The sequence below is a fragment of the Canis lupus genome, chromosome 32 (genome assembly GCF_003254725.2).
Source record: "Canis lupus dingo isolate Sandy chromosome 32, ASM325472v2, whole genome shotgun sequence".
NCBI classification, from domain to species: domain Eukaryota; kingdom Metazoa; phylum Chordata; class Mammalia; order Carnivora; family Canidae; genus Canis; species Canis lupus.
Window position 1 is genome coordinate 32,273,360 of NC_064274.1, and position 24,894 is coordinate 32,298,253.

At 41.1% G+C, this 24,894-nt stretch overlaps 1 protein-coding gene across 20 annotated transcripts in view; it reads left to right on the top strand.

Moving 5' to 3' along the window:
* ALPK1 (alpha kinase 1) overlaps positions 1-24,894 on the top strand; it is a 136,096-nt gene that overhangs the window by 104,450 nt on the left and 6,752 nt on the right. For 18 of the 20 annotated variants that reach the window (XM_025465929.3, XM_025465938.3, XM_035709798.2 and 15 more), the window contains 8 exons: positions 2,285-2,483; positions 10,826-10,885; positions 12,511-12,597; positions 14,038-14,114; positions 15,030-15,125; positions 17,110-17,214; positions 18,149-20,258; positions 23,128-23,281. In XM_025465929.3, the coding sequence (XP_025321714.1) occupies positions 2,285-2,483; positions 10,826-10,885; positions 12,511-12,597; positions 14,038-14,114; positions 15,030-15,125; positions 17,110-17,214; positions 18,149-20,258; positions 23,128-23,281 (2,888 nt within the window). Of the gene's footprint in view, positions 1-2,284; positions 2,484-10,825; positions 10,886-12,510; positions 12,598-14,037; positions 14,115-15,029; positions 15,126-17,109; positions 17,215-18,148; positions 20,259-20,653; positions 21,246-23,127; positions 23,282-24,894 lie in introns of those variants that run through there. The other 2 variants (XM_049104851.1, XM_049104852.1) reach the window with 2 other exon arrangements.

The following is a 24,894-nucleotide window of genomic DNA, read 5'->3' on the forward strand; positions in this document are numbered from 1 at the left end:
CAGCACACCACATATAGGGTGGCTTTCTAGGTAAGACTCATGATACATAAGAGCAGAGTATCCTGCTTCCCTTAGACAGCTGTTCCCACGGGGGAAAAAAAGAAGAGCGAAGTCAAGCATGCCCAGTTTCTTCTTCCCAAATTTCCCAATCATATTAGTCAGTCATTCCACCTTCCCTGGGGCAGAGTGGGTAAAGGACTAGAGAGGCCAGGAGTGCTTCAATAAGTAAGCTTCCTTCACAAGGAAGGTAACACCAAGGGGAAGGGAGATATCCTACCCCCACCCCCTATAATTGGCATCTCTATCACAATGAGAACAGTGATCGGTTTGAACAAAAGAATAAATACAAGTGCAAATTATCACTTTCTAGACTTAATAAACACAGTGATAGTTTAAAAGACTTAATGAGTTAAGAATGCATCAGTATGAAAATAGGGAGGTTATTGTGCTGGTTGTTGGTAGGCATTACCTGATTGATGAATACCTATAAATATAAATGTTATGTTCTACATGCAGTGCTATAGATCAGCACACCAAAACGTATATATCAAAAGTCAAATCACGTGAATAAGCACCATTGATAGAACTCTAGAATGGACCAGATATAAAAGTTTAGGCCTGTTTTACTTAGAGATACATACACAAGTATCAAATTAAAACTCTAAAAGAACAGTTCTAGGCAGAAATTGAAAAGCAGAGGTTACTCCCTCGCAATTTTAATGCATCTTCTCTTAGTTTCAATTTGTTAAAGTAAGTTATGCTCAGACCAGCAAATGTAACAACACTGATTACATATTTGGTATTTATTTACTGGTATCACTGCAAGTATCAGATAATTGATATCCAACTCCTGTTTTCCTAAAATAAAGTCGGTACAACATGGGACTTGAACATGTGAGACTGGGACCTAAACATCCTGTGTTCAAATTTCCCCAACTAGTCACAGGTCATGTGACCTTGGGCATGTTACTTAACCTCTATGAGTCTCAGGGTTCCCATCTGTAAAATGGGGGTATTGATTGAATCTACCCATTGGGATTGTTGGAAAGAGTAAGTGAATTAGTACACGGAAAGCACTTAGCACTGTGCCCCACATCTCGTTTTACCCAGTATTAGTACTTAGGACTATGTGGGCATTGTGTGTAATAACATTGCACTGGGAAAATAAACAGTGCTTTCTTGGACTTCCTATGTGAGCTAACATGCTCAGAAAACACTGCTTGATTTAGTTTAGCAAATGAAGAAAGGACTACTGAGTGGGAAACTCACTGATGCTGTTGGCTACATGACTTTGCAGGTCTTTAGTATAACACCTTGGAGACCAAAAGATGATGTGTTTCCATAGAAGTTTGCCTCATTTATCTCTACTTCTCACTCTTGTTACCCCTTCAGTTCATGCCTGTTTCCTTCTTTTTCTTGTTTCGTTCATTTAACTAAATATAAGATAAACCAAATTTAAAACGTTACCTAATATCCTACATTTCTTCTTAGTTAAAATGTAGGCAATACGTGAAGCCTATAAATGTCATGAACTGATGTGGAACGCTCTTCTAAATTGTTAAGATGACTGAAAGAACCAACCAGCATAACATATCTGGTGTAATCTCATGTAATAAGAGAGAAAAAGAGGGAGAGGAGACAGGGGAAAGAGTAAGGCAAGACAAGGAATCAATGTCTAAATATACCTAAGAGTATAAGTTTCTAGAAGGATCGCTCTGAAACCATTATGAGCTTGAATGAGAATGAGATTGGGGGAGGGGGAGGAAACATCAGGCAAAGAGTAGGGAAACTAAGGGGCGCTTCTCATTTTTACCTTGTGTGGTCCGAATTTTCTAGTAACGGGAAATATGCATTTATCACTTGCATAATTCTAGAAATGTGGTGGGGAAAATGAAATGAAAGAAAGGTTCTCTCTCACAAGTGAATTGGATTTTTCCTCATCCATTTTTTCTTTCGGTTCAGCCGCCCATACATAGATTTTTCTTGCCCTAGGTCTAGGTTTTGTTGTTCTTGTTTGGATTAAAAAATAAGATAAAAACCGGGCAGCCCGGGTGGCTCGGCGGTTTAGCGCCACCTTCGGCCCAGGGCGCGACCCTGGAGACCCGGGATCGAGTCCCACGTCGGGCTCCCGGTGCATGGAGCCTGCTTCTCCCCCTGCCTGTCTCTCTCTCTCTCTCTCTCGAATAAATAAATAAAATCTTAAGGGAAAAAAAAAAAAAAAAGGATAAAACCCGCCTAGAAGGCTAAGCTTGGCGCCTTCCCTGCTTCCCGGCTGCTGCTCCAGGCGTCCCTGAAAGCCTCCATCCTCGCCGGCGACTGCGCGACGGCGGCGGCCATTGTGTTCCTGAGCGACCGCTTCCTGTACGGGCTCGACGTCTCGGGCGGGCTCCTGCGGGTCGCCCAGGCGCTGCACCGGCTGCGGCCCGCGACGCCCATGGCCCCGCAGCTGGTCATTCGCCAAGCGCGGATCTGCGTCAACTCAGGTAGGCGCCCTCCCGCCGGCCCCTCCCCGCCGGCCCCTCCCCGCCGGGCGCCGTCGGGCCGGCGGCTCGCCTTCCCTCCGCCCGCCCCCCGGGGCTGCCTGACTTCCGCGCGAGGCCGGCGGGCGCCCGAGGCCTGCGGGGCCATCTTTTCAAGCTGCGGGCTCTCCCCGCCCCCGGCCCTCAGAGGTGCCCTTGCACCCGCCTCCTGCCAGCACAAAGGCCCTGGCATAAAGGGTTTCAGAGCCAAAAGCGGTAGAGAAAATTGTGAAAGGGTGTGGAAAATACTAATTGGAGCTTTTGTCTTCTAACAAATCTGTCCTGCTGCTTTCAAACAGGGGTATCTGAATTGCTATACTTCTGACCAAGAGCCTTTAAAAAGCAGATTAAAATTCTACTATTTTCTCTTAGTTCTCCTGTCTCCTTTCTGTAGGGCCACTTGACTATGCTCACAATAGAGCTGACAAATCCACTGAAGTAATTTGAGGGTTTTTTTCCATCACTGGGAACACCGGTACAGTACCTGATTAGGCCTTAAAGTATCTTTTTTTTTTCCTTCTGTCATTTTGAATGAAATGAAAAATGAGGCTGACATTCTAACTTAGGATGTAATGTGGAGGGGCGTTGGAGGGAGAAAAAGGCCTGCTAATGTATTACAGTGAAGTGTCCTTCTATAGAATTTTTGAATTCTTTAAATTACTGATAACCTCGAGGTTTAGAAATGTGTAGCCTGCTATTCTCATTTCTAAGAGTGAAAGAATAAAAGACAAAAGTAGAAGGCAGATTTGCCTTTCCCAGGAACAGGACTGGCTCATTCTTTAAATGGATTTTAGCTATTGTTATTGTTTTAGTAAGTCTGGCCCTTCAAAGGGTTAAAATATCTTTACTTCATTTCCTTTGAAAAGGAACTGTACAGACATACTAAATGGGACAATTGTTAGATGCAGAGAGCCGCAGAGATAAAAAAAGACATGAGAGAAATGGGCTTGTGAAAGTTAACTTTTCAAAAGCCCAACTTCATTCACTTTCAAGTTCTTGCAGCTGTGCATAAATTGTGTCCGTGTTTATTGCTTTTCTAGAGTAACTGCAGGGACGGAGTTGAACTTAGGAAAACTTCTCACTTACAATATCCCTAATTTGGGACATTTTACAATGTTTGGGGTTTATATTGTCTGGGGTATGAGTGAAACCGAACTTTGTGTTCCTTCGGATGGCATCAGATGGCAATGATGTGTGTGCATGGCATTCTGTGGGGAGAACAGAATGATGAGGGCTGGGTGTGCCCAGGCAGAGTTCTAACATTGGTTTCTCCTCAGGTAGAACTTGGAACAGGGATGCCTGGGTGGCTCAGTGGTTGGGCATCAGCCTTCAGCCCAGGGTGTGATCCTGGAGACCCAGCATCGAGTCCCACATCGGGCTCCCTGCATAGAGCCTGCTTCTCCCTCTGCTTCTGCCTGTGTCTCTCTCTCTCTGTGTCTCTCATGAATAAATAAATTAAATCTTTAAAATCCCTATCAAAATACCATGGACTTTCTTCAGAGAGTTGGAACAAATTATCTTAAGATTTCTGTGGAATCAGAAAAGACCCCGAATAGCCAGGGGAATATTAAAAAAGAAAACCATAGCTGGGGGCATCATAATGCCAGATTTCAGGTTGTACTACAAAGCTGTGGTCAAGACAGTGCAGTACTGGCACAAAAACAGACACATAGATCAATGGAACAGAATAGAGAATCCAGAAGTGGACCCTCAACTTTATGGTCAGCTAATATTCAACAAAGGAGGAAAGACTATCCACTGGAAAAAGGACAATCTCTTCAATAAATGGTGCTGGGAAAATTGGACATCCACATGCAGAAGAATGAAACTGGACCATTCTCTTGCACCATACACAAAGATAAACTCAAAATGGATGAAAGATCTAAATGTGAGACAAGATTCCATCAAAATCCTAGAGGAGAACACAGGCAACACCCTTTTTGAACTTGGCCACAGCAACTTCTTGCAAGATACATCCATGAAGGCAAGGGAAACAAAAGCAAAAATGAACTATTGGGACTTCATCAAGATAAGAAGCTTTTGCACAGCAAAAGAAACAGTCAACAAAACTAAAAGACAACCCACAGAATGGGAGAAGATATTTTCAAATTACGTATCAGATAAAGGACTAGTATCCAAGATCTATAAAGAACTTATTAAACTCAATAATAAACAAACAATCCAATCATGAAATGGGCAAAAGACATGAACAGAAATCTCACAGAGGAAGACATAGACATGGCCAACAAGCACATGAGAAAATGCTCCATATCACTTGCCATCAGGGAAATACAATCAAAACCACAATGAGATACCACCTCATACCAGTAAGAATGGGGAAAATTAACAAGGCAGGAAACAACAAATGTTGGAGAGGATGTGAAGAAAGGGGAACCCTCTTGCACTGTTGGTGGGAATGTGAACCACATGTGCAGCCACTCTGGAAAACTGTGTGGAGGTTTCTCAAAGAGTTAAAATAGATCTGCCCTACGACCCAGCAATTGCACTGTTGATACCGATAGATATCAACCCCAAAGATACCGATGCAGTGAAACGCCGGGACACCTGCACCCTGATGTTTATAGCAGCAATGTCCACAATAGCCAAACTGTGGAAGGAGCCTCGGTGTCCATCGAAAGATGAATGGATAAAGAAGATATGGTCTATGTATACAATGGAATATTACTCAGCCATTAGAAACGACAAATACCCACCATTTGCTTCAAGGTGGATGGAACTGGAGGGTATTACGCTGAGTGAAATAAGTCAGTTGGAGAAGGACAAACATTATATGGTCTCATTCATTTGGGGAATATAAATAATAGCGAAAGGGAATAAAGGGGAAAGGAGAGAAAATGAGTGGGAAATATTAGAAACGGAGACAGAACATGAGAGACTCCTAACTCTGGGAAATGAACAAGGGGTGGTAGAAAGGGAGGTGGGCAGGGGGTGGGGGTGACTGGGTGATGGGCACTGAGGGGGATACTTGATGGGATGAGCACTGGGTGTTATGCTATATGTTGGCAATTTGAACTCCAATAAAATATAACTGTAAAAAAAGGGAAAAAAGTAAAATCTTTTAAAAAAGAACTTGGAACAGTTATTGTGTCCTATTTTATGATATATGGATTTGCTATAGTATGACATGGAAATTGAGGTCAAGTGGTAAACAGGCATGTTGATAGCTTTGCTTTACACAGTCAAACTGTTCTTTTCACTTGTTTGTTTTGTTGTTTCTCTCATGCTTCTAACCATGATAACAAGTGAGCCTAGATATCATCATGAGCAGTACGCTCCTCTGCTGATACACATCCTATGTCTAAGATAAAATCCTAGATCTTACTCCCAACAGTTGGATTATCTTTTCCTCAAAAATACTATCAGAAGAACCACAAGAAAATGAATACAAGCCCTCAGAGTTAAATGATTTTTGTGAACTTCTGCCCCTAAACAACTCTCTTATTTTTTTAAGATTAATTTATTTTAGAAAGAGAATGGGAGTGCATGAGTAGGAAGGGCAGAGAGAAGGTGGCAGAGAAACACAAGCAGACTCCATGCTGAGCTCAGAGCTCCACGCAGGCTCAATCTCATAACTCTGAGATCACTACCTGAGCCAAAATCAAGTCAGGGGCTCAACCAACTGTGTCACTCAGGCACTCCCCTGCAAACAACTCTTAAGCTTCCCCATACTCTGGATGTCTCAGAGAGAGAGGGACTTAGAGTGGGCGTGGTGTCCTAGTAAAGAAGATACCATGAAAAGGGGTCTCCATTCTCAGCAGTTGGGACTCCTGGAATGGAGAAATGAGAGGATTGATTTTATAAGGAATATGAAAGAGGTTATATATTTTCTTAAAAAGTTTGCTCAAGTTTGGGTCCCCAGGTATCTCCAGGTAGCTGGAGAAGCCACCTATGTTGTAGGAGGAAGGCACAGGAGAAGCCAGTGGTTAGAAGCATGATCATCAGGTCATGATACTGGGATCCTGGGATCAAGCTCCCTGCTCAGTGGGGAGTCTGCTTCTCCCTCTCCAGCTGCCTCTCCCCACCCTTGCTTATGCTTTCTCACATGTGGATTTGCTTTCTCAAATAAATAGATAAAATCTTTTAAAATAAATAAATAATTTTTTAGACTATCCAAAAAGTCTAAATACGTGCCCATCTGTTAAAAGTGAATGGTAACAACCTTCCAATAAAGATAAATTTCCTGGGCCAGTTTCTCAGGTGTTCCAACCTCCTAACTGACCTATCTGAAATTCATTCCTGCTGCAGGCCTAACAGCAAAAGAAAGTGATGGAACTGGACATTATATTTAAGGAAAATACTGAGAATGAAACATGTAGAGTTAGATAGATGAAGATATGAAAGATCAATTTTTAAAACTTGGAGAATAGAATGAAAAAAACACAGAAGCATAATAGGACTTCTGAGAGGACTTGAATTGGAGACAAACATGTCTTTGTGTTGAAAAGGGGGACCCAACCTTGAGCAAACTTTTTTAGAAAACCACCTAGACGTACTGTGGTGAAACTACAGAAAATCAAACAATGAGAAAATCTTAAAGGAAACAGAGAAAAGATAGGTTTTATATATATGGGAACCATAGTTAGGCTGACAAAAAGCATCATCTTATCAGGAACAACAGAGTCCAGAAAGCAATAGAATCTACCAAAAAAAAATTGAGAGGAAATAATTTCCAACCTAGAATATATACTCAGCAAAGTCATCATTCACGAGTGAGGACAAAATAGACATTTTCAGATAAAGACTAAAAATATTTGTTACCCTCAAGACATCTCTCTCTCTCTCTCTCTCTCTCTCTCTCTCACACACACACACACACACACACATTAAAGAATGTATTTTGTGAATTGTGAAGGAGGAAATTGAATCCATAAAAATGGAGTAGGAGATTCCAAAAGCAATGGTAGGTAAAGAATTGGTAAATGCACAGGTCAAACTAATTAAGATCAAAAATAAAAGGAAATTATATAGTAGTATCACATAGTTTATCAGATGCAAATATCTTACAATATTACCAAATTGACAAACATTGGATTCAATTAATAATAATACATTGCAGTCAAGGAAGGCTTGTTCCACATATATAAGGATGGTTAAATATTTAAAAGTTGATTCATTCAGGAGTGCCTGGCTGGCTCAGTTGGTAGAGCATGTGACTTGATCTCAGAGTCATGAGTTCATGCCCCTTGTGTGTGGAGCTTACTAAATAATAATAATAATAATAATAATAATAATAATAATAATAAAATAACTGATTCATTCAATTCACCTTGTGGACGGAATAAACAAGAAAACTATGTGTTCACCTAAATTGATGTGAGAAGTGTTTTATAAAATTTTCAGCCCATTTAAGTTAAAAATACAAACTAGGGATCCCTGGGTGGCGCAGCGGTTTAGCGCCTGCCTTTGGCCCAGGGCGCGATACTGGAGACCCGGGATCGAATCCCACGTCGGGCTCCCGGTGCATGGAGCCTGCTTCTCCCTCTGCCTATGTCTCTGCCTCTCTCTCTCTGTGTGTGTGACTATCATAAATAAATAAAAATTTAAAAAATAAATAAATAAAAATACAAACTAGAGTTAGAGATGTAATTAATCAGGTTCCAGTCAGAAGCCAAAAACAACACAGTAATTTGAACAAGGAAAGTTTAATATGAAGAGTTGTTAACTCGGGGATCCCTGGGTGGCGCAGCGGTTTGGCGCCTGCCTTTGGCCTAGGGCGCGATCCTGGAGACCCAGGATCGATTCCCACGTCGGGCTCCCGGTGCATGGAGCCTGCTTCTCTCTGCCTGTGTCTCTGCCTCTCTTTCTCTCTCTGTGACTATCATAAATAAATAAAAATTAAAAAAAGAAAAGAGTTGTTAACTATATCAGGGGGTTAATGAGGGATTACTAGTAAGTAGTAAAAAGAACTATAAGGAATACAGGATAAGCAGTTATAAGGAATAGCCACTATCCCTTGTACTGAGATAGAGCATGCAAGAAAAAGTTCACAACCCTACAGCCAGGCACATCAGGAGTATGATCCAGACCTTGTTGGAAAAGGCACAGCCATAACTTACTGGATGGCAGAGAAGTCAAGGAGGTTCCATGCCAGCAAAACTCACTGGAAATCCACCTTTTTGGGTGCCGGGGGACCCTGTTGACAAAAAGATGCCTTGGAACTCACCACAAAGCTGCCTTTATGGAATGGCAGGAGGAAACATTCATGGGGAAGTCCCTCACTGGCAGCACTGTACTGTGAATCACCTGAGAGGATGCTGTGGGAAGCTGCTGGCCGGGGGTGCTGCTGACCTCTGCACACTGAAGAGCCAAGTGCTGGAGAAGCCACCTATGTTGTAGGAGGAAGGCACAGGAGAAGCCAGGAATGCTGCAGGAGGCGGGCATTTGAGAAGCTATATGCACTGCAGGAGCCTGGCAGGAATTCCACACTAAATCAGAAAGAGAAGCAGCCTCCCCTTGCAGTGTCTCTCCACACCCTCCAATGACGAAGCTGGTAAAGGAGAATTATTTATAAGATCTATTCCCATTATTGCAAAGCAGGCAATGAAGGGTGAATTTGGAACTAAACAGCAATAATCTGATAGCTGCATAAGAAGAAACTTTTTTTTAAGATTGTATTTATTTATATTTAACAGAGAGAAAGAGAGAGAAAACACAAGCAAGGGGAGTGGCAGAGGAAAAGGAAGAAGCAGACTCCCCATTGAGCAGGGAGCCTGACATAGAGCTCCATCCCAGGACCCTGGGATCATGACCTGAGCCAAAGGCAGATGCTTAACCCGACTGAGCCACCCAGGAGCCCCAAGAGGGAACTTCCTAACCTGATAAAAGGAAGCAACTGAAAACCTTGGCAAAACTACTGATAAAAAATTAGAAATATTCCCCTTAAAATCAAGTAAAGAATAAAATGTTACTTATGATCACTTCTATGTGATACTGACCTGAAGTCCTCCCAATGCAATGAAAAAAGAAAAAGAAATAAGAGATATAAAGATTAGAAATGCGTAAACACAACTATCAGGATCTGTAGACAGTATGATTGCTCACATAGAAAACTTCAAGAAATACACTGATTATTAGAATTAAGGCATTCAGCAAGTTTGGTGATTACAAATCAATATATGTTTAAAATAGCCATGCTGGGGCAGCCCCAGTGGCTCAGCGGTTTAGCGCCACCTTCAGCCTAGGGCATGATCCTGGAGACCTGGGATCAAGTCCCACGTCGGGCTCCCTGCATGGAGCCTGCTTCTCCCTCTGCCTGTGTCTCTGTGTGTCTCTCATGAATAAATAAATAAAATTTATTTAAAAAATAATAAAAAAATAAATAAAATAAAATAAAATAGCCATCCTTAGCAGCAAAACCTAATTAGAAGGGCACCTGGTGGCTTAGTTGGTTAAGCGTCCAACTCTTGATTTTGGCTCTGGTTATGATCTCAGGGTCCTGGAATCAAGCCCCACATAGGACTCCCCACACAGTGGGGAGTCCGCTAGAGATTTTCTCTCTCTCTCTCTCTCTCTGCCTCTATACTTTCCTCTGTTCGTGTGCTCTGTCTAAAATAAATAAATACATACATACATACATACATACATACATACATACATACATACATACCTAAGTAGAAAATATAACTTTTAAGAAGAAAGATACCTTTGGTAAAATTCATTTACACAGGTATTTCATGCTGTCTTTCTAAACACATTCTTTCCTTCTTTCCTTCCTTCCTTCCCCTTTCATAGTCTCATTCATTGAAAGAAGACGTAACGTTTTACAAGGGTTTGCCTTTACTTCTTAAGCCTTATTCTATATGAATGCATGTATATGTGTGTGTATATGTGTATAGATCTAATTGCCATTTCAGATATAGTACAACTTTCCACCTTACCAATTCCTGGAAATGTTATCTTTTCTGTTCACTTTTGTGTATAATGTAGTTATTGATTTTAAATTTTATTTTTTTAAAGATGTATTTATTTTAGAGAGAGAGTACATGAGAACACACATGCGTTGGGGGGGGGGGTGTGGAAGGAGAGGAAGAGAGAGAATCTCAAGCAGACTCCCTGCTGAGTGTGCAGCCAGAGGTGGAGCTCGATCTCACCACCGGAGATCAAGAGTCCATCACTTAGCCAACCAAGCCACCCAGGCACTTCTGATTTTAAATTTTAAAATAGAATGTTTCCAAGACAGGTTATGTTCCCTATTATAATGTGTTAATCTTAAAACATAAACTACTAGTAATATTAAAGGCACCTGTTCAGAACTAATTGTGTGATGTTTGGTTGCTTCTTTTCAGGGAAACTTTTAAAAGCAGAATATATCCTGAGCAGTCTAATAAGCAATAATGGAGCAACAGGTAAAGTGCTTTCCTAACTTCACAACGACCTTCACGTGCGGCTTTGGTCAAGAAACTTAATTCTCTGTTTCTCCGTTTTCTCCAATTAAAAATGAAAACAAAACAACCAAAGTTCTAATATTTCCCTGTTTTATTGTAGAGTGTGTTGTCTAATGAACAATATGCTGTTAAAGCATGTAACTCTGTGGGCCTCAGAAGAGACTTAGTAGCACTCTTTAGGAGAACTATAAATGGAAATAAAGCCTGTAAATTAAGAAAAATACATATATGGGTTTATGTATTTAAATGCCTTGGAAAATAAATTTGATTTTACTCTATATGTATTTTAATAAGAGCTTATTTTGAAGTGGATTTCTTTCAATATTTAATCATACACAAAAGGAAGCGCATCCTACTAGTTGAGTAAGATATCATTTATACCTCCAGATATCTTGTCTGAATTTCTGGGCATTAAAGTCAACAAGTTTCCCAGTAAGTTGAAGACAACTTCTAGTAGACTTTTAATCCCAATGTGTTTGGATACAAGGCCCCAAGTTTCTTGACACTTGTAGCCACTTCCAGTGGGGAGGCAGTTTGAAATACAGACCTTAACTACATACCCCTCATTTGTGGCCATCACTAACCTAGGATGTGCACACTTCCCATCTTCTACACCACACCACACACACACACACACACACACACACACACACTGGGATTAAAAGCTGGGGAGAAAATAGAGAAGGTGATGTGACACAAAATCAAGAGGGGTGTAATAATGAATTTGACTCTATTTTTGGTGTTTGACCACCAACAATTTTCAGTCCCATAACTTGGCAGGCGGGCATGGGGGGGGGCTATTTTTGGGTTGTTTTATTATTTTTTTTTTAAGATTTTATTTATTCATTCATGAGAGACACACAGAGAGAGGCAGAGACACAGGCAGAGAGAAGCAGGCTCCATGCAGGGAGCCTGACGTGGGACTTGATCCTGGGTCTCCAGGATCATGCCCTGGTCTGAAGGTGGCACTAGACCGCTGAGACCCCCGGGCTGCCCTTTTGGGTTGTTTTAAACATACTTATCAGTAAACTGAGCATAGCTTGTGGGAGACCGTACCCCAGCCCCACACCCTAATCACAATTAAAACCAAAGCCACTCACCATTCTTCATTCAAGTCAAAAGGACCAGCTTGGGTGTCTGCCTGCCAGAAAGGCTCATTATATGAGTACTTAGTCTTTTCATACCTTCTTGTCATGTGTGTGCATCAAGTCCCAACCTCCCAACCAATTTGGGGTGGATTGGAAAGAATCGCCGGTCTCCTCAGGAACCAGAAGGAAGAGGATCCCAGGCCTCTTAGTGCAGATGCCATAAAGCAAGAGATAGCTCCAATGATAAGGAACACAAATGAAGTCAGTGTGACAGAACACAGTCCATTGGGAAACCAGACAGGAGTTCATTTCTGTGAAGCCTTGGAGGTTACAGCAAGGAGTTTGGACCTTTCCCTATATGTAGAGAAAAGATGGTCTCTGGAATCTGTATTACTTGTGTTCATGAAGACTTGTGAGAAAACGGTGTCATTTCACCAGGCTATTTCCTTGATAATTCAATGCTAAAACTGCTTTACTGTTTTCTCTCTTTTGTTGTAGGTACCTGGCTGTACAGAAATGAAAGCGACAAGGTCCTGGTACAGTCAGTCTGCATACAGATCAGAGGGCAAATTCTGCAGAAGTTAGGTACGGTCATCAAACATTTGCTCCTCTCAGGGCTCATTTACAAAGTCCGGCCGTGAGAGTTTACTGTGGAATTTTTGTATTGTATCTGGTTAAAATTACTAATCTCCACATCGTTTAGTTTCCTCATCAAAAAGAAAATGACATTTAAGATCCCAGAAGTGTTACAAACACTAATAAAATATTTTCTGAGCAGCCCGGGTGGTTCAGCGGTTTAGCGCCGCCTTCGGCGTTGGGCTCCTTGCGTGGAGCCTGCTTCTCCCTGTGCCTGTGTCTCTGCCTCTCTCTCTCTCTGTGTCTCTCATAAATAAATAAATAAGACCTAAAAAATAATAATAATAAAATAAAATATTGTCTGTTGAGTTTTGTTACAGAAACACACAGCTGTGTGATATTAACCCTAGGGTTCTCAAGATTATTTCTGGCGTCTGGCTTTCAATTCTACAGGACCCCATGTGTTAGAGTGACACCTTATTGTAAACCACCCTGACACCATACCCATTCATTCCCCAGAGGGCATTCCTGACTTTGTCAAACAAAAGTTGTAGAATGCTAATTGGGCTTTAAAATGCATGGCCCCGCCCCCGCTGGTTATAGCCGGGCAAAGCTGAGTGCTGTGCCAACAGTCCACAAGAGGGCTTCTAGCACTGCCCCCACAGACAGGGCAACCTGAACTTGGGGGAGTGGGGGGGATGGTGAGTGTGCCGCACTAGGGGAGGGGGTCCTGAGGAGGGAGGGACACAGGGCTGAGGCTCTGCTGTAGGCTGGAGAGCGGAGGGAGATGCGCTGGGAGGGAGGAGGGAGCTTCTGGGGCCCCTGTGGGCTTCCTAGCCTATCCCCACCTGAACACAGAAGACTTTCAAAAACATCAAAAAGGAAGAATAAAAAGGAGCTGCAGGTGCTCAAATAAATAAATAAGTATGCAAACACATCTGAAAAAAATTTTTAAGATCTTATTTATTTATTCATGAGAGACACAGAGAGAGAGGCAGAGACACAGGCAAAGGGAGAAGCAGGCTCCATGCAGGGAGCCCGACGTGGGACTCGAGCCCAGGTCTCCAGGATCACGCCCTGGGCTGAAGGCAGTGCCAAACCACTGAGCCACCCGGGCTGCGCACATCTGAAAATTTTTAACACAGAAAATTAGTATTCTTGTTAATTATGGGGCTAATTATTTTTTATTTATATATATTGTATATGATATATAATAATTCTTTCTGTTTCTCTGTGAAAGGGAAGAATTATCTGTACTGAACCAACTGGAAAAATAGGTTGCTGTTTTTCCAGCAGATTGCTATCGATTGATTGCCGTCAGTGTAATTCAGCCTTAAATTTTCCTAACAGGAAACAATGAATCTTCTTTCCGTATTAGTTTTCAAAGATATTTTCTAACACAATAGGCAGATACTAGCAGTTTGTCTCGTCTCCCCTTTTTCTTTTCAGGGATGTGGTATGAAGCAGCAGAGCTAATATGGACCTCCATCATAGGATATTTGACACTTCCTCAGCCAGATAGAAAGGTGATATATCTAGTGTTTTGTTTTGTTTTTCTCCTTTCTTACATTTGTCTTTGGATGATTATCTCCTTAAAGCACAATTCACTGTATCATTTATTAATTTTATTGGTTCTATTTTTCTTTGTATTGGTTCTATTTTTATCGATTCTTCATGGGCATAGGACCAGAAACATTTGGTAACTTTCTCTTGTGTCTTGCCTTGTCCCCACTCACAGCTAGACTCCTGGCATGTATTTAGTGTTTCTGCATTCATTTCTAACTATCTATTTATATATTTATTTCTATGATCCATTCATCTATTTATTTTATTATAGATTTAGTCTTTACCTGATTCCATAGCAAAGTTGAAATAGCCAAGTTCCTTATTTATAAAATCATTTTTCCTGAGTTGAGTGGACAGGCTTCAATTAATTGTTTATGTGGCATCTTTATCCAAGAAGTTGAGAAGCAACATTTGTTTTCCTACTTGATGTTTTCATTCTCTGTACCTCTGTAGGAATATTCTCCTTGTTAACTGGAACACTGGGTCATCTTGTTTCCCTGAGCTATATAGCAGTGCCACTGCCTACAATCCTTTTATGACCCAAACAGAATGGGACAAAAGGCCTCTTGCCTTTTGTCCCAATTCTTTAGGCCTAGCAGTATGGAGAAGTTAGTGTTGACAGTCCAGTAAAGCCCAACTAAGAAATAGTTGTGTTTACATTGGGTCTGTGTCCTCAGGATGTGATGATTTTTCAAACCCTGTGGCATCCAGTTTAGAAGTATTTTCAGTCAGAATAACAATAACAATAAGACTAAGAAGAATCAGCAGCAGCAGTAGGTAATCTGGAGAACTAATTGTTGACTTTAGGCCTTGAGATGAGAGCAGTAATTGACCATTAATTCCTAATCTGTGTTTTGTTTGTATTTTTCTTACAGGGTATTTCCACGTCACTAGGTATACTGGCAGACATCTTTGTTTCCATGAGCAAAAAAGATTATGAAAAGTTTAAAAACAATCCACAGATTAACTTGGTAATTATCAAGTGTCAAAATCATGGTGCAGAGTGGCATCACTTACAAAACTGCCAGTGTTTTTGGTGATTGGTGTATCAATCTCATTCCTTCTCCAGGAGTCAGGGAGCACAGTGTCTCCCCTCTTAAAGTCACATGAACAATCCTGGGTACAATTCTATTGGTGTCCTACCTAGCACCTAGCACAGTACCAGACATACGAGGGTACTAAAAAAATGACTTGTGAATGAATGAATATCATTGAGGTGATAAATGCTTTGAATCCCACTTACTTCCTTTCAAATCATCACAAATTCAGTTTCCACACTTGGGGCACCTCAGTGATAAGGTAAAGGGGTAACAATTTTAAAGATTTCATTTTTTAAAGTAAGCTCTACATCCAACATGGGGCTTGAAATTACAACTCTGAGATCAAGAGTTGCATGCTCTACTGACTGAGCCAGGCAGGTGCCCCAAAGGGATAACAGTTTTAAAACTTTAATTACCCTCTACTCAAATAAGACCATGAGTTACTTGTCTAGGTTTTTATCCTTAGTAATAATGATTACTAGCATTTATCTATTCTTTTACAATTTAATATATAGGAGCACATAAAACCCTATGAGGTAGGTAGAGCAAAATGTATCATTCTCATTTTAGAGAAAAATAAACTGACGTCCTGAGAAACTAAGTGAGTTCTATAGTTTGCACCCTGTAAGAAAGAATACTAGGAGCAGAACCCAGGTCTCTGACCAGTCTAGAGCATTAGCATAGACATTGACCTGTTCTCCTGCACTGAACTGGTATTGAGATTTTTAATATTATCATGAAGGTTGCCATCTTTATTAAATACTAAAGTGACATAGTAACCATATTTAATAGTAATTAGTGTAGCATAAGAGTACATGCAGCTTGCTGCTAGCACTCTGAGTCTTAGCAAAATGTTGCTTTTGCTGTCAGACCAACACACAAGAAAAGGGTTATATCCCTTGTTCAGTGAAGTTGTCTTTGATGATTGCTTAAAATTATAATCTGCCAGGCTGCCTGGCTGAGCATGTGACTCTTGTTCTCAGGGTTGTGAGTTCAAGTGCCACATTGGGTTTAGAGCTTACTTAAGAAAGAAAGAAAGAAAGAAAGAAAGAAAGAAAGAAAGAAAGAAAGAAAGAAAGAAAGAAAGAAAGAAAGAAAGAAAAGGAAAGAAAGAAAGAAAGAAAGAAAGAAAGAAAGAAAAGAAAGAAAGAAAGAAAGAAAGAAAAAAAGAAAGAAAAAGAAAGAAGAAAGAAAAAGAAAGAAAGAAAGAAAGAAAGAAAGAAAGAAAGAAAGAAAGAAAGAAAGATTAAATTAAATTTTTTAAAATTGTAAACTGCCTCCCTACCCTGAACCTCTTTGTGGCCCCTTCCCGCTTTTTCTCTAGAACAGTTATCACCATGTCAGATACCATGCATTTTACTCATTTTGTGTATTGACTGATCTCTTCCCCTCAACAGGAAGTAAGTTTATTGTAGACTCACTGCTGTCTCCTTCATGTCTAGAACAGTGCCTGGCACATGGAGGTACACACATTTCTAGGATGAATGAATGAATCTTAATTGCCGTGAAATCATACATTAAAAGGTTCTTTCCTAAGAACAGTGTAGAAATCATCAGCTCATCTGGCTGCAAAATATGCAGAGTTCCTGTGAACAAAGAGTTGCATGATCCTCCAGAGAAACTTGTGTAAACTATTTTGTATAGGCAGGCATTTGTGAATTTTTGCACACATTAGGCCCTCTCTGAGGAGGGGGGGGGGATAGGTTGTGTATGGGTGCTGGGGGAAAGGACACTCACTCAACAATCTAGGGGTTTGGGGCCACTTAACTCTTTCTTGGCACTGTTCTGAAAAGGTTGTGATGAGGGACAGTGTTTTTCAGAATACTGAAAGAAAAGCAAAGGAATTTCATAGCCTGACTTTTGCTAATGAACAAATAATTGTTAATACAACACTTGGCTTCCTATTTTTTCACAGGGTTTGCTGAAGGAGTTTGACCACCATTTGCTCTCAGCTGCAGAAGCCTGCAAACTGGCAGCTGCCTTCAGTCCCTACACACCTCTGTTTGTGCTCACAGCTGTGGTAAGGAGGGTGCAGCCCCTTGCTGAACTGCTCCCCAGTGAGAGGAGTAACCAGTGAGAGGGAAGGTCTAACCTAAAGTGGGCTTTGTGCACATCATTAGATCATTGTGATCAGGCCTTAAGTGTAGAAAAGTTTTATCAGAGTAGTGACATCCTGTTGGAAGCTAAATTAATTCAGCCTAGGGGTATGATATTGTCTGCCTTAGACCAATGGCCAAGCACATCAGAATTGCCCAAGGAGTCCTTTAGAAATGCACATTCCTAGTCCACCCTATATCCACTAAATGCAAATCTCTGGGATTGGTACCCCGAAATCTCTCGTTTTGAAATACTGCCCAGGTGCAGAGGGGTTTGGAAGCTGCTACTCTGTTGTTTTGAGTACTATTAAATAAATGATGTTTTTGTATGTAGCAGCCTCCTTTTCACAGAGAAAATTACTATGTCCATTTCCCATATATAGACTCTCTTTGTTGAAACTAACAACAACAGTAACAGCAACAACAAATTTATCATCTTTGATCAAAAAGTATCAGGCCTGGGGCCGCCCAGCTGGTTCAGTTAAAGGAGCATGCAGCTCTTGATCTCAGGGTCATGAGCTCGAGCCCCACATTGGGTGTAGACATTACTAAAAAGAATAAATAAAAAAAAAATTTTAAAGTATGAAGCAAACAGCAAGATTGTAGTTAAAACTAATTTCTTCCCCCTCATGCCAACCAATCACATGTATCCCAGGCCCTGCTCCTGATTCACCAAAAAGATATTAGGTCCTTGACTCAATACTTGATTGTATATATTTTTTAGAATATCTGGCAAGTGTTTATTTTCCTAAAATATTTCTAATTACTGCCCCCCCCCCCCCCCCCAGGAATGAAGTTTTTCCTGTCACTTCCAGTTTCTAATTCAATTTCTGATTTTGTATTTGGTATTTTGCTCAGAATATCCGTGGCACATGCTTGTTGTCATACAGCAGTTCTAATGACTGTCCTCCAGAAATGAAAAATTCATATCTGCATGAGGCCAAAGAAGCGTTTGAAATTGGCCTCCTCACCAAGAGATATGATGAGCCAGTTACTGGAAAACAAGAGCTTCATAGTCTTCTCAAAGCTGCTTTCGGCCTTACCACAGTGCACCAAAGACTCTACGGGGAAACAGAGATGATCCATGTAGCAAGTCAGCTCTGTAATAAAGCTATGGGAAAGCTGTACAGTTTCAGTACTTCCTCTGGAAGTCAGGAGAGAGAAGTTCTCTCTCAGGAGATCTTGTCAATTATTGCCCATGTAAAAGATCATTTACAAATTCAAAGCTTCTCAAATTTAGATGACAAGTCTTATGTTCCAGAGAATTTCAAGCATGGGTTGGATAAACCCATCTTGCATGGGCAAGTGGATTTCCAAAAAATCCTTGAAGCCTATTCACAGCACCATACTTCAGTGTGTCAAGTATTTGAAAGCTCTTGTGGAAACAACAATAAACAGAAAGATACAAAAACAGAAGTCTGTATCACTACTCTAAAAACCGAGACAAGAAACATAGATACTGTATGTACTACTGAAGACAAACCACATTTTCAAAAAAGCATGGTAATATCTTCCTCCCAAATGGTTAAGAATAATCAGGAGAAACTCAGGAGGAAAGGAAGGAAAAACTGGACTCATTCTGATACATTTCGAGTCTCCTTGGATCAAGATGTAGAGACTGAGATTGAGCCACCAGACTACAGCCATGGTGAAGGAGATGTTTTGAACAAGTCTCTGAGTGACAGTCATTGCTCTAGTTCTTGGAGCAAGTTATCAAGGGTTAGTTCTTCTACAAGCTGGGAAGAAGTAAATTATATTGATGACAGGCCAACCAGAAAGGAGCCTTGCAAAGAAGAACATCTTGTGGATATTCAGTGTTCCACTGCCTTGTCTGAAGAGGTAGAGCTCAATGAGGAAAACAAAGCTTCACATCCACTGTCTTCAAAGCTTTATGGTCTCTCTCTCCAAGTGTCCAAGGATGACAGTTTAGAGTCTTCTCAAAATCAGCTACAAAAACATGTGCCCTTGACAACCTTTTGTCCTCATAATACAACAGGCATGTTCTTGGCCTCTGGTGCAGAGCTGCTAGGAGCTCCAGAAGGTGTACAGAAAGTCAGAAACACGGGATCCAGAAATACTTCTCATTCCAGACGCTTGTTTGATTCTGCTTCTTTGTCCTCTTCTGATTCTGTTTGGCCCAAGAACATAGCCACATATCCTTTGGTCCAAGAAGAAGAAACCTTTGAACTAATTGAATCTCCAGAAATCAACTGTGATGCCAGAGACAGGCATGGAGAAGAAATCAAGAGAGGCACGGACCTTACATTTAAAGATATCTCCTCCTGGGTTGACCCGGAAGGAGAAACAGTGGAAAAAGAAGAGGCTATGCCCTTAGACTCTCACATAGTCATGGGGGATTCTCTGGACAAAAGTTCCATGATGGCATGTAGCTCTTTCACTTTTCCTTGGCCTGTTCAAAATCCTGACTCAGGAAAGAGTAGTGGCTCAGTGAAAGAGCAGGACATTGACCCTGAGGCCTCCACAGTAGATGAGGAGGGCCAACTGCTTGACAGCACAGACATTCACCCCACAAGTGGACGTGGCTCTTCTAGCCTATGTGCTCTGAGGCAGCCGCATGGTCAGGGGGCTGAGACCCCTAACCCATCTGTAAGTAGTAATGTTGCCTTCCTTGATCTTAGCAAGGACTGCACTACCACGGAGGAAGGAAACAAGCCAGGAAGTATTCTAAACTGCAGCCAGAACTCCAGCTCATCTTCAGCATGGTGGTTGAAATCACCCGCATTTTCTAGCGGTTCTTCTGAGGGGGAAAACCCATGGTCCTTTCTGAATTCCAGTGGAAGTTCTTTTGTTTCATTGCCAGGAATGACAAGGCAAGAGATCCTAGAGGCTCGAACCCTGCACCCTGATGACTTTGAAAAACTCTTGGCAGGGGTGAGACATGATTGGCTATTAAAGAGACTGGAGAATACTGGAGTTTTTAAGCCTAATCAACTCCACCAAGCACACAGTGAGTACAACCTTTTCAGTAGGTATAGCCTCAGGAAGCCTCTATGTACGTTTGGGGTCCTCTGAAGAACTTGATATGTAGATCACTTAAAATTCATGAAAGACACAGACCCCAGTTGCTTTGTGAATATACAGAAAATATGTACTTCAGGGATTTCCCTCACTCTTGGTGTGGTGGACTGTAATGGTCACAAAGACTAGAGGCTTACTCAGGCCACCTCATATATTGGGGGCTTGCTATAAAGATACACAAAGCAGTAAGGCAGACAAGAATCTTACAGGGCAAAGGAACAGTCATTAGGATTTAAAACAGCTCTGTGTGCCATATCCACTCCGCATCTGTCTTTTCCATGGATTCTCATTACCAATCACCTGATTTCTGTTTTTCCCTTTCAGATTCTAGAGGGCAGTTTGACCTAAACATCACTCTTCTGCTAGGCAGAGATTTTCACACCTGTCCACAAGGTTTCTTTCCAGCCAGTGAATTGAGCAAGTGCCCCCTACTGTTGCAATCAGCAACTACTTCTTGCTTATGGAACAACTCAAGGTCACTTACCATAGCAGGGAGCCTGGATTGGAGCCACCCAGTAGTCAGTGTGTCTATCACAGCTTAGAAGTGGTGGAGAGTCTGGGAAGAAGACCAAAGAAGATTCTTCTCTTAGCCCAGAGGATCACATCATAGCACCCTCCAAGATACTGAAGAATTATTTGAAAAGAAAGAAACAACTCTTTGGGTTGCTAAGCACTAGATACTAAAGCAGTAGTTCTCTGGGTATCTGGGTGGCTCCGTCAGTTAAGTATCCAACTCTTGATTTCAGCTCAGGTCATGATCTCAGGGTCCTAGGATCCAGCACCCTGTGGAGCATAGCATCAGGCTCTGTGCTCAGTGGGAAGTCTGCTGGAAGATTCTCTCTCATTCTCTCCTGTCCCTCCCTCCACTCATGCATGTGCTCTCTCTCTCTCAATCTCTCTCAAGTAAATAAATCTATAAATAAATAATTAAATAAAATAAAGTTGTGATTCTCAATCTTGGGACCATATAAGAATCCCCTGGGGGGAGGGAGCTTTTTAAATTTCCAGTACCTCACCCCTGAGATTCCAGTCTAATGGGTGTCTGAGGTTTGGATTCAGGCATCAGTATTTTTTAGTAGCTCTTCAGTGAGTTTTTAGAAAGACAATGTCAGTAACTTTGCTTCAAAGTATTCCAGTGTTTGGCCTGCTGCCTTGAGAAGACTAAAATACAGACCAGGTTGTTAAAAAAGAAGCAAAATGTTCTTCTATAATAGGTTTTCCCTATTCACTATTCCCTTTTTAGGGATTTTGTAGGTTCAGAATCACATTTCTTAGAGTTAGGTAACTGCTTTATTGTTATGCCTATGTGCCAGTTTATGGGTAAAAAGCCACATGTACATGATCTCAAACCCATTATGGGAACATTACCATCCCTAGTGTTCAGATAAGAAAAACAGAGAAAGCCCAAAGAAACAAAGCAAGTTATACATCCTCCTTCTTTCTTCCCTCAGCTCATTATCGTTCGTATGAGTGTGTGCAAGCAGCTCACCTTGTTTCCACCCTCAGCTTCTCTGATTGAGAGGCCCAAATGTGGTCACTCTTCACAGCCGCCAGTCTTCTCCCTCCCCAGCCCCAGACCTGAGAGTTTATCTTACTTTGCATACTTTCTCTCCTGAGTCTCCTGTAACTTCACTCATAATCACAACCTTGGTACAGAAGGTCCTTTTTCACTTCATTTTAACTTGGATCCCAAAATGTTGCACTTCTTCCTCAGAATTCATGTCTTTCCTCTCAAATAAATGCTTTCTTGCTAGCACTGTTCTGCCTTTCCTTAAGGTAGAGACACTTTTTGTTTTTCCTTCTGTTTTTTTAAGATTTTATTTATTTCTTCATGAAAGACACACAGAGAGAGAGAGGCAGAGACACAGGCAGAGGGAGAAGCAGGCCCCACGCAGGGAGCCCGATGTGGGACTCGATCCTGGGACCCCAGAATCATGCTTGGGCCAAAGGCACACGCTAAACCGCTTTGCCACCCAGGGATTTCCCCCCTTTGCTTTTCCTTCTTATCTTTTCCTTTTTTGGTTGAGTAGCATCTTTGTACAGTTAGCTGTGTTTTGTCAAGTAATTCCTGGACTTTCCCAACTTAAAACAAGAGAAAATTAAGGTGCACTCTTCTGGGTAACCATGATTTCTGGAGTTGCCAGGAATCTCTGAGATATATTTCATTTATTTTGATCTATATCATTTGGCACAGGTAGTAGGCTGCATTATCTGGCGCCCCCAGATAATTAGAAGGTGCAAGCATATATCACTCTTCCAAGATGGTCTCTGGGGTTTTGCTATTTAAAAAGCCCTTTGTTGGGGCCCCTGGGTGGTTCAGTTGGTTAAGCATCTGCCTTCGGTTCAGGTATGATCCTGGAGTCCTGGGATTGAGCCTTGCATTGGGCTCCTTGCTCAGGAAGGAGCCTCCTTCTCCCTCTCCTCCCTGCTCATGCTCTCTCCATTATCTCTATCTCTTTCTCTCAAATAAGTAAATAAATGATCTTTACAAAATAAAAATAAAATAAATAAAAAGCCATTTGTTTTCCACCATTTTCATATAGAAACTCTGGTCTTACCCTAATCTCTCGCCATCATAAGCAAGGGATTTTGCGAATCTTTGTTATATTTACTTTTTTATTGTACTACACTAGCTTTGTAGTAGTAGTCAGAGAGGAGGCTGAAATATGAGAAAATGACTAAAGAAGCTGAAGATTTCAGACAAGCTGGATTCAAATTTGTGTCACATTGATTTTATTCATGAATTGTAACATCTCTTTGAAAATAACATCCATTTTTATTTTATCTTTTGTTCCCAGATGCTCTTTTATTAAAATACTCTAAAAAATCAGAATTATGGACAGCCCAAGAAACTATTGTATATTTGGGGGACTACCTGAATGTGAAGAAGAAAGGCAGACAAAGAAATGCTTTTTGGGTTCATCATCTTCATCAAGAAGAAACTCTGGGGAGGTATTTCTTTAAAACATCTATACCACTAATGTAAAATGGGCTACTTATGCCTTTTTGCTAATTAATCATTTATGAGATTTTGAAAGGGCTGGAAAAGTTGTCCACATTGTATATTTTCAGATTCCTACTTCCTCCTCCTCCTCATTAATTAATAGCAAGTTACCACACACTGACCAACATTATTCAGCCATTTTACATAGACGTACATGATGTCAAACCTCTCAGGGAGACATTGTTACTCTCATTGTAAAGATAAGAAAAATGGAGTTTCTGGCCATATGGCAGAACAGAGAGCCTCAAACACTCCCACTAAAAATGCTGGCAAGAAGTCTAGTTCAACTATGGAAACCATTTATACGTAAATAAATGAGCCTGCAAAAAAGGTAGGAAAATTCTGTGAGGCTAGGGATGAAGACTATCCAGGGATATGGGTGCATAAGCCCTTACGACATCACTATAGAAGTTTTGAGTGGGGTGGGATGAGATGGCATTGACATCTGTAATATGAAGTTACACATGTAAGGGAGTGAGTTTAGAGACCATCCAGATAAAGCAGGGATGCAGGAATGGCTACATACTGAAGGAAAAAGCTATCTTAAAACAAACAAACAAACAAACAAACAGGGATTCCTGGGTGGCTCAGCGGTTTAGCACTGCCTTCAGCCCAGGGTGTAATCCTGGAGTCCTGGGATCGAGTCCCATATGTTTCTGCCTCTCTCTCTCTCTGTCTCTCATGAATATATAAAGAAAATCTTAAAAAAAAAAAAAAAAAAAAAAAGCACAACACCTCTGAGTGCCTGGGTGGCTCAGTTGATTAAGTGTCTGACTCTTGATTTAGGCTCAGGTCATGCTCTCAGAGTTGTGAGATCAAGCCCTGCATTAGTCTCCCCATTCAAGAGGGAGTCTGCTTGAGATTTTTCTCTCCCTCTGCCCCTCCACCTGCCTGCACTCTCTCTCACTATCAAATAAATAAATAAATCTTTTAAAAAATTCTAAAAACACCCCACTGAGGTAAACACTTGAAAAATTTTTTGTTTGGCCTTAGTTCTTGATGACAACTTCAAGCAAAAGCTCACCTGAAAAGGTTAGTCACCTCAGGTGGTCCCCATTGTGTTTGAGGCCTAATTTTACATCATCTGTGTATTTAAAAAGATCTGTAAAGCCAGAATTTTAAGGTGGACCCTGTTATTTATCCAAATCTAAATAATGTAAGAAATAAATAGGAAGAGAGGGAATGAGAGACAGTGAGAAATTGGGTGATTTTTAAATAGTGGAAGTTTATTTCTTGAAAAGGTTGTTGATGATGATAATAATAATAGAAACATGTAAATATAGTTACCAAGTATTTAAGTGCCAAGCCTTATTTTATTTATTTTTATTTTTATGTTTTAAAATATTTTATTTATTTATTCATGAGAGACACACTGAGAGAGAGAGAGGCACAGAGACACCGGCATAGAGAGAAGCAGGCTCCATGCAAGGAGCCTGATGTGGGACTCGATCCCGGGTCTCCAGGATCATGCCCTGGGCCAAAGGCAGCGCTAAACTATGCTGAGCCACCCGGGCCGCCCATAATTTATATACTAGTTTAATTAATCATCACAAAACACTAT